Genomic DNA, 10,042 nt, shown 5'->3' with positions numbered 1-10,042 from the left:
TATTTAATCAAAAGACTACTACCCTGTCCGATCTATAACTGACTCGCTATGTTACATTGGGCAAGTTTCTTCACATCTCTGGGCCAAGATAGGAAGCCATGATGGTGAGCTCAGGCCTGAGCAGAGGGCAATCCAGGACAGGAAGTAGACTTGGTTGTAGGTCTCCCACAACCCCCACCTTCCCCATCTTGTGTGCCAGACCCTAAGGCTTTGCATGTAGTATCTCTCACAATCTCTACTGCAAGCCCCTTGTCCCTATTTTGCAACCTCAGGTGCAAACGGAGGCCCAGAGAATTGAGTTGGTGGGGGTGGGCCTTCCTTTGGCCAAATAAGAGGTTGTTTATTTGGTGTCTGCCTCACATCCCTCCTGCAGCCTACTTACCTCTCCCTTCCTGAGGTTTGTGCAAGGCTACCCTGGGCAGGGCTAACTCTGGGTAAGGCTGATGGCAGACAGGCCAGGGCAAGTCTAGGGAGACTCCAGAAATAGCATGGGGCTTGGTGTGTCCCTAAAGGATGCCCAGCTGGGTGTCTCTGACCTGGACAGCTGAGTTGAAATTGAGCTGGGGCTACCCTACTGGCTAGCCCCCTCCCCACTGGCTGGAGCCTTCCTGATCCTCCTCCGGGGCAGGTGAGGGCCTCCCCGTCTCTACCCAAGTCTGGATACTAAATAGAAGGAGAGAAGCAGGTGGAAGGAAGGAGTGAGGGTGAGGGTGTAGAATGTCCTGAAAATTATAAACATCAGAAACCATACCTCCTGCCCTCTCAACAAAGAATGAAAATCACTAATGCATCTTGAGCACTCACTGTGTGCTAAGTACTTTATAAGTATGAACTCATTTAATTTCCTCAATATTATGATGTAAGGTAGTTACCACTATTATCATTTCCAACTTACCAAGGGAAACCGAGGACAAGAGAGCTTTAGTAACTTGTACAAGTTCACCTAGAGCTGGAATTCGAATCAATGGAGTCTAGCTCCAGACTCTATACTCCCTCTTTTTCTTTTTGCTTTTGGTAAAATGTATATAAAATAAAATTACTATTTTAACCATTTTAAGTGTGCAGTTCCATGATGTTAAGTACATTCACATTGTTGTACAACCATCACAACCATCTCTTTCTAGAACTTTTTCATCTTCCCAAATGGAAACTCCATACCCACGAAACGCTAACTCCCTATACTCCCTTCCCCCAGCCCCTAGTATCCACAAGTCTACTGTCTCTATGAATTTGACTACGCTAGGTATCTGATATAAGTGTAATCATACAATTTTTGTTCTTTTGTGACTCGCTTATTTCACTTAGCATAATGCCTTCAAGTTTCACTTATGTTGTAACATGTATCAGAATTTCCTTTCTTTAAGGCTCAATAATATTCCATTGTATGTTTGTACCACATTCACTTATTCATCCGTTAATGGACTCTTGGTTTATTCCCACCTTTTTGCTATTGTGAATAATGCTACTGTGAACATGGGTATACAAATATTTGGTCAAGTCCCTGCTTTCAGTTATTTTGGGTATATACCCAGAAGTGGAATTCCTGAATCTTATGGTAATTCCATTAAAAATTTTTTGCATAACTGCCATACTCTTTCCATGGTGGCTGTACCATTTTATATTCCCAACAGTGTACAAGGGTTCTAATTTTTCCATACCCTCACCAACACTTGTTATTATTTATTTATTTATTTGATAATGCCCATCTTAATGACATGGTATCTCATTGTGGTTTTGATTTATATGTCCCTAACGATTAGTAATGTTGAGTATTTTTTCATGTGCTTATTTTCCATTTGCAAATCTTCTTTGGAGAAATGTCTATTCAAGTGACTCTTGAATGTTCCCTGAGAAGCGGAACTTCACAGCTCACACTTTGGTGGCATTTGTCATGCATAGGCCTCATGCTGTCAAGAACCCTGTTTTACAGTTGAGAAAACCAAGGCATGGAGAAGTTGAGTATCTTACCCAAGGTCTCATAGCTGATCACTGGTGGAGCTGGGATTTGAACCCAGCAAGGTCAATTTCACAGTCCATGCTACAGTGGTGGCCAGGGAGATAGAGTGGAAAAGGGCATAGCGGTGCTAATGTGTACAGAAGTTTAGATGTGGCATCTGGAGGTTTGGAGACAGAACAGGGCTCAGCAGGAGGTAGCTGGAGCCCAGCTTAGAGGGGTGTGACTTGAGGCTGGAGGAGGAGTGGAGCAGGTTGGGGAAGGCCTGGGGCAGGATCAGGGGTTGGGAGGAGGCTTGGTGCTAAGGGGCCTTGGCTTTTGAGGTGGCCTAATTCCAGTCCTTCTACTTGGTCAGTAGTGTCCCCTCTTTTGTTTGGTCCCTGGAGGAAGAAAGTATGGAAGAGCATGGTAGAGTTCCCAGCCCAGTGGGGAGATAGGAAACAAGTGACAGATAAGCGAATATCTGAAATGACAGGGTGTGATGAATGCTTGGAAGGGAACACATCGGGTGAGATAGTGGGCAGGAGCCTCAGAGTATTTAGGGAGGCCTCTCTGAGTAGGTGACATTTGAAATGAGACCTGAAGGAGGTGAGGGAAGGGGTTCCAGGCAGGAAACAGATAGTACAAAGGCCCTGAGGCAGGACAGATGGTGTTTCAGGAACAGCAGAGAGGGCTATGTGGCTAGAACAGAAAAGGTTGGAGATGAGGTGGGAGAGGAGGGTAGGGGCTGGATCCTGGAGGGTCAGAAGGCTGAGTGGAGAGTCTGGATTTTATTTTAAAGTGTTGGGGAGCCACAATGGTGAGACCTGGTTTCTGTTGGGAAAATATTGTCATCATTGCCCCCATTTTGTAACTGAGGAAACTGAGATCCAGAACCATAGCCAGGGAGTGCTATCTGGCTGATCTCCCTCTGGAGTCAAGAAAGGGAGGCTGTAGATTCCTTAGGAATCCCTTGGTGAGTGGCCAAAGCCCAACACTGGAAACTTGATCCCATGTTTCCCTCCCTGCCCTATGCCTGTATTCAGATCTTGGCTCTGCCATTTATCAGCTGTGTGACTTCTGGCAAGTGGCCCCAACTCTCTGTGCCTCAGTTTTCTCAACTATTAAGTAGGCATAATAGTAGTACCTACCTCAAAGATTGGGTGTGAGGGTTAAATGAGTTAACATATATAAAGATCTTAGAACATGCCAGGTACAAAGAAAGCACTCAAGAGTTCTTACCTATTTTATTATGAAAATTGTTATTGTTGCTTTACTTGTACTACTCTTAGTGCCTAACAGAGTCTCCGCCTCCCCGTTCCCCCAACCCCTGCCCATTGTTGCCTCAGGTGGGGACCCAGCAGGCCACTGTGGAGAATGATGGTCTTGTAGCCTACCTCATTCCCATAAAATCAGGCCCCAGGGCCTGGAGGAGGCCTCAAGGTTGACTCACTCCCAGGGGGAAGAGAGCTGTTCTGAGTCACTTCCTGTTTCCTCATGCCCTCCATCCCAATCCTGATGTAGCCCCCACCAGACGCTGACATGGAAGTGGGCCCTCTTCAGCCTCTCTAGGGTCTAAAGCTGGGAGTGCTTCCTTCTCTGGGCCTCAGGATCCTGGTGGAAACTGACCTAATCAAATGTGCCACCTGAAGTAACATACCAAGGGTTGGGGTGGCAGAGGAGACAATCAGCATCCTCTTGGGGATTCTCTCCTCATAAATGGGGATTAAATAGTTCCTCTCTTGGAGGCGGGAGTCCAGAGATTGAAATAAGTACAGAGCCTGGCACTTAAAAATCGTAGGTATTATTATTACTATTATTGCTGTTGTTACTAATGTTTACAGCTTGCTCAAAGCTTCTACAGGCACTCTCAGGCCCTAAGTACTCACACTGACCTGGCCTGGAAGGTAGGATGCTTTTCACGTGACAGAGTAGAGGGCCAGAGAAGTTCAGCAAGCTGCTCAGGGACACACAGCTAGAAAGCAGTGGCATTAAGGCTTGGTTAGGAGGGAAAGTGCTCAGTTTGGATTCCTCAGGGTGACTTTGGTTAACTGACCCAGCCTGTCCCAGCCTCAGTATTCCATTAGTCAAGGGATAATAATAGAGCTTACCTCATAGGGGTCGTTGGGAATATTAAAATGGATTAATTAATACCAGGAAAAGCACTTTCTCATGCCTGACACAGTGACCATTAACTGGTAGTCATTGTGCCTGTGAGGGACATGGACTCAGTTTTCCCATCTCCAAGATGGGTGCACTTGCCAGAGTGGGCCACGGGGACTCCATGCACCAGATGTGGCGAGTGCGGCTGTGGAATGGAACCTGTGGGGGGTGGGGCAGAGGGCTGGGACAGGGTCTTGGCGTTGTTGTGCCGACTGCCAGCTCATCTGGGCTCGGGTGCTGGCTGCTGCCTTATTTTCGTTCTTTTCAGGTAATACCTGGGCCAGCGGGTTCACCTGCCTGCTGCCGGCCGCCGGAAATTACGCAAACGCGTGTTACCTGAGCCCCAGGTGGGCCGGGCCAGAGGAGTTCAGCGTAGCGGCGCGGGCGCGGCCAGGTATGTGCGGGCCCGGGTCAGGGGCGCCTGGCCTGGTTGGGGGGCGGCCTGGGCACCCCTCCTTCCCCGGGGAGGCGGGGACGGGGTAGGGGCTCACCTTCCAGCCTGAATGAGACCGCATGAGTATTGCTGTCAGCCCCTCATTTAGGGGCCAAGCCAACGCGGGCTCAGAGAGGGGCGGCGAGCAGCCAAAATCACACAGCGTAACGCCAGGCTTGCGGCCTCCTCTGCGCTTGGGAGTCCCCAAGATTGCCCCGAAGTGGAGAAGGGCAGAAAGCAGACCGGTAATCCGAGCCGCCCTTACTCCCTCTCAGCCTCCAGAAGCTGCCTCCAGGGAAGCCGGTGGGGAGGGGCAAGGTGGGACTGCAGGCCCTCGGGATGCCAAAGAGAAAGGCCCAACGGGAAAGGGCCCCCGCATTTGGGGCCATTTGTGGGCAGCGTTTGAAATTCGTGGGTGGGGCATTGGGTGATGAAAAGAGGCTTCAGAGACAGAGAGGACGAATCCCACCTGGGGACTGGGACCCTGGTTTCAACTCGCAGAAGCTGCCGCACCTCCGTTTGTCCACCTTGAAATGGAGCTTGTTTAGATCAGCTGCCCGATTAAGCCTCTATCCTGTGCCTCTTTTGTCCACGGCCCCGGCTCAGACAGACCCTTCCGGAGAGTGCTTAGAGACCCCTGCCAGGGGCACGGTCTGCGGAGTTGTGTCAAAGTCCTAAGATAAACAAGGAGCCCTTTTCATGGAGCGCTGCCTTTTGCCAGGTGCTGAAGAATATCCTCGACCTGTTTTCTCTCTCCATCCTTTCGATGACCTGGAGGCTCAGGGAGGTCTATTTTTAACAGCATTTCACAGATAAGGAAACGGAATCTGGAAGAGGAGCGGCTGCTTGTACAAGGCGCACAGCGGGCGGGTGGGCGAGCCCCAGGCAGGTGGGCCAGAGGCTCCAAAACCCGGCACCGCTCCTCACATCTGTCTCGGGAGACCCTGGGACCTGCAGGTCGGGCCAGAGGGGTTAGGGGCCCGACCTGGGGGTGCGCGGGGCTTTTGCCCTGGCCCTGCCCATCTGACCTTCTTCCTCTCAGTTTCCCCGGATGGTGCCTGGGAGGGAACAACCTCTGTCAACGGGTTGGACTGGTTTGGGAGGCGGCGGCCCCGGGGGTGTGGCAGAGTCTAGCTACCTCGATAAGGCTCAGCAGGACTGCCTTTCCTGCCAGACCCTTCCCTCCTGAGGTCTCCTGGGGGTCGGCTCTGAATGGGGCTGCCTTCCTTTCCCACCTCCTCCATCACTTCTACCTTTAGAGCAGCTCTGGCTCTTGTCCAGTAGCCCCCAAGTTTCTGTTCTCAACTTGCCATTGCAGCAGAGGTCTCAAACTGGGGCTAGGGGCCAGATAGATGGAGGGGAGGGTATGGCAGGTATGTTTGCAAACATGTTTTGTTTGCCCCATACATGTAGTGTTTTTAAAATTATTATTACTGAATATGCTAACATTTAAGAATCTAGAGTTTTCCTGCTCTTCTGGATTTGCAGCTTCCTAGAATATTCTACACTTACTACCTTGGACCCATTGCCTGCAGTAGGCTGGGTGTGCCCTTCTCCAATTTATCCCAGGTCTGCCCATTCACGTTTGGCCCCCATAGGCATTTCAAATCAATAAAAATATGTTGAATACTTATTATGTGTTAAGAGCAATATCTTGAAACTGAGATACAGTGAACAAACCAGACACCTCCCCCTCGCCCCCCACCGGGGAGCTGATATTTTAGAGGAATGGGAACAACAAAGAGTAAAACTACTATAAACATAGTAGATGAGTGAATTATTTATCTGCTCTGGGACCTAGGTTGGTCACTTCTCTGAGTCTGTTTCTCCACCTGTAAAATGAGGACAGGGATCCATCTCAAGGGCTTGTTGGAAGATTACAGGAGAGGATGGTGTCAAATGTCTAGCACACAGTAGAGATCTCTGCCTCCCCACCCCAATCTAGATGCTCCCTACTGGAATTCCAGATTTCTAGGTGGGACTCTCCAGGATAGCTTTCTGCTTATGGATGGAGATGCGCTAATCTGTGCTGCCTATATTAGTGACCACTAGCCTCAATGTGGCTATCAAGCACTTGAAATGTGGCTAGTGTGATTCAGAAACTGAATTGTAAGTTTTTATTTAATTTGAATTTAAAGCTAAGTTTGTGGCTAGTGGCTATTAAATTAGACAACACAGCTCTAGATGGCCTGTACTACAAGTCCTCTTGGGGATGAAGTCTTCCTTCCCCAGTTAATACAAATGAGAAAGTTCAGGACTTGGTCTACAGGATTTTTTCTGGCCCATCTCCAGGGAGACTTGCAGGGGCACTTTGTGGCCCCAGCCCTTCCTTGGAGAAAGGGACAGGGGTGGCCTGGTGCCTGGGGCACCAGTCCCTGATGCCTTGGTGACCATGTGGATAGATGGGCACCCAATCCCATATTATGGCTTCTAGCAGATCCAGAGTCTGCCCCCAAACAAGGCTGTGTGATCTTGGGCGTTTTCGGCCGCTCTCGGAGCAGCATAGCTGAGGGCTGATGTTTCCCTGTGACAGGCATCCATGGATCACTGTGGGCCTGGCATAGGAGACCCATACTGGAAGCTGATGGTGTCTGGACTCCACTGGGGTGGGGGTGGTGATTTTCTACACTCCTCCTCCACAAAGCTGTGCTGCTGTGCCTGGGGCCTGGCATGTCTAAACGGGTGGATGGCACAGGGCAGCTTCCTGCCATGGTGGATGAGGGATTGAGGTGGTACCAGATTCCATGTGGGCAATCAGAGTGGAATTGGAGCCTTTTCTCTTGGTCACTTAACCCTAAGATCCCTGTACCAGCATCTCCTTGCTTGGAGGCAAGGAACAGAGCTACCAACTTGCTGAATTAGATTAATTAAGTTTGTTTCCTCCCTGGGTTTCAGTTTCCCTGTCTGTAAAGTGGAGCTGTTGAGAGGACCCACTGAAGTTGAGCCACCTGGTGCCCAGCACACAGCTCGGAGCCCGCTTTGCTTCCTTTAAAGTGCCTTGCCCTGTCTTCCGCTCAGGCTGCTCGTGTCTTTCTTTGACACCTTTTTTTCTCTGCCTTAGCTGAGCTGGGTCCTCGAAGGGGCGGGGATGTGAGCAGAGCCACAAGCCCTTCGGCTGGCGCTTTCTGCCTTCTGATTGGCTCCCTGTGAATCAGGGGCGTGGCCTTCACTTTTAATAGGAAGGGCGTCTTCAGCTTCTTCCAGTCTTTGCTGAGCCTTTGTCTGAGAGTGTTCAGCTCCTCTCTTTCTTTCCTCCTCTGCAGCCGTTGCCTGCGTCCAGCTGCCAACTTTCTGCCTGGATCTCTGTCTCCTCATTTCTCCAGTCTCCTCATACAGAAGCCTTTGGGGTATGTAACAGCCATGCCTGTGGACACACTGTCTCCCGGAGCCAGGGACACCCCTTCCCTACCTTTCCGCCTGCGGACCAAGGTCCCGGGCTATCTGCTACGGAGACCAGCAGATGGTGGAGCTCGGAAACCTAGTGCTGTGGAGCGCCTGGAGGCAGACAAGGCCAAGTATGTCAAGAGCCTGCATGTGGCCAACACACGTCAGGAACCTGTGCAACCCCTGCTGTCCAAGCAGCCACTCTTCAGCCCCGGGACTCGCCGCACAGTGCTCACTTCTAGCCGTCGAGCCCTGCCTGGCCCTGGCCGACGGCCCCAACTGGACCTGGACATCCTTAGCAGCCTCATCGACTTGTGTGATAGTCCTGTGTCTCCTGCCGAGGCCAGCCGTACCACTGGACGGGCAGAGGGAGCTCTCCAGGCCTCCCCAGCCACCCCTCCACGCCCACCGCCCAGTACAACTGCAGTCCGCCGAGTGGATGTCCGTCCCCTACCGGCCTCACCTGCCCAGCCCTGCCCATCACCAGGCATTGCTACCGCCTCCAGTCCTGCCCGGCCCTCTGGTTTGCAACGCTCCAAGTCGGACCTGAGTGAGCGTTTCTCACGGGCAGCGGCTGACTTGGAGCGATTTTTTAACTTCTGTGGCCTGGACCCAGAGGAGGCACGGGGCTTGGGTGTGGCCCACCTGGCACGGGCCAGCTCAGACATCGTGTCCCTGGCAGGGCCCAGTGCTGGGCCAGGCAGCTCCGAGGGGGAATGTTCCCGTCGCAGCTCTGCCACTGTTGAGGAGCGGGCCCGGGAGCGCATCCCCTATGGTGTGTCCGTGGTGGAGCGCAACGCCCGTGTGATCAAGTGGCTGTATGGGTTGCGGCAAGCACGGGAGACCCCAGCGGCTGAGGGCTAGTCCTTCACTGGACTCAGCACTCTTCACAGGACAGATCTCAGAGAGGCAACTGGCCCCTAGGCCCTTCCTGCATCCATTCCCTGGTTTGGGGTAGACTAGAGGCTACTGCCTGTGTGAATTTGGTATGGAGGCAAAGCCTCAGAGGCTGGACCAGGATGGATCTGGCAAGGACTGACCTTGGAGAGAGTTGCCTCTTGACCTTGAACCACTCCCTACTCCTCATATGTAGGGGTTTTTCAGCATGACTGTACCTCTGCTTGGTTCCTCTCATGGGTTTGGGTATTTGGCCCTCCCCACTGAGAATGAAGGGCCAAGGATCTCACCAGGTCTGTCTACCCAGTAGTTCTATTTCTTTCTTCCTTCTTTGGCCTCTGTCCTTTGCTGACTTCCTCTTCCTTACCCAGTGGGCCCTAGTTCCCTGGGAACTCACCTTGGGGTGGGGAAAGGGAAGAGTGGTCTATGCACTGTTCTTCCCAGGTCTTGACAGCCTGGCCTAGGTGGGTAGACTACTGGAGGGACTGGTAGGAGTTTGCACTGCTCTCTCTGACTTACCTCCCTTTGATTAATAAACACAAATGCTTGTTTTTCAAGGCTTGGGTCATCAGACTCTTCTATGTTCATAATGGGAAGAGATGGGAAAAGTCTTGGGGTGGCACCTTCCAAACCTAGTAATTGTTCACCTGAGGATCTCGTGGGGGCATGAGGACAGTGGTTGTTCTGGCCTGAGGGATCCTCACAACCCCTCTGGGAGACCAGTAGGCCTCTTTCATAGAGGAGGAAACTGAGTCCAGTCACCAAATGAGTCGGGATAGAGCTGGGACTGGGGCCTTTCCCCTGAGTCAGGAAGGGGAACTGCAGGGGAAAGACTGACTAGGTCATGGACCCTCCTGATCATGAGTGTTCTGATCTCCCCAACCCCCAGCCTAGTTCCCAAGGGGGTAGGAAGCTCAGAGAGGGCAAACCCTGAACTTGAGGTCACAGACCATAGAGTGGGGGGTTGGAAGTCTGAGTTCTTTGAGGAAGAGGTACTTGGGGTGGACAGCACAAAATGAGTGGACTTGCCTCCAAATCAGGGCGACCCTGGACAAGGCAGTCTCCCTCTCTGGGCCTCAGTGGATGGGTTGGACAGCACAGTCCTCTTTGGGCTGGGGGAAGGGGAAGGAGATGGTTGACACTGGGCTTTGAGGTCTCAACTCCTTCGCATCTCCTTCCAGGTTAGTTACCTGCTACGAGACCCTACTTTGGCTGGTGGAGCAGCCAGTACT

At 51.8% G+C, this 10,042-nt stretch overlaps 1 protein-coding gene across 5 annotated transcripts in view; it reads left to right on the top strand.

Annotated features, from left to right (window-relative positions):
* The window catches only part of FAM110A (family with sequence similarity 110 member A), an 11,740-nt gene extending 2,371 nt beyond the window's left edge, over window positions 1-9,369 (top strand). Inside the window, exons 2-4 of one of the 5 annotated variants that reach the window (XM_025039950.1) lie at window positions 4,365-4,490; window positions 5,140-5,250; window positions 7,793-9,369. In XM_025039950.1, coding sequence (XP_024895718.1) covers window positions 7,890-8,777 — 888 coding nt within the window. In that variant the 5' untranslated portion in view covers window positions 4,365-4,490; window positions 5,140-5,250; window positions 7,793-7,889 and the 3' untranslated portion in view covers window positions 8,778-9,369. The other 4 variants (XM_025039949.1, XM_025039948.1, XM_006921678.3 and 1 more) reach the window with 4 other exon arrangements.
* The last annotated feature ends 673 nt before the right edge of the window (window positions 9,370-10,042 follow it).

This window comes from Pteropus alecto, unplaced genomic scaffold (genome assembly GCF_000325575.1).
Source record: "Pteropus alecto unplaced genomic scaffold, ASM32557v1 scaffold45, whole genome shotgun sequence".
NCBI classification, from domain to species: domain Eukaryota; kingdom Metazoa; phylum Chordata; class Mammalia; order Chiroptera; family Pteropodidae; genus Pteropus; species Pteropus alecto.
The sequence above is the reverse complement of the archived record's forward strand: the minus strand, read 5'-3'. Positions and strand labels throughout refer to the sequence as shown.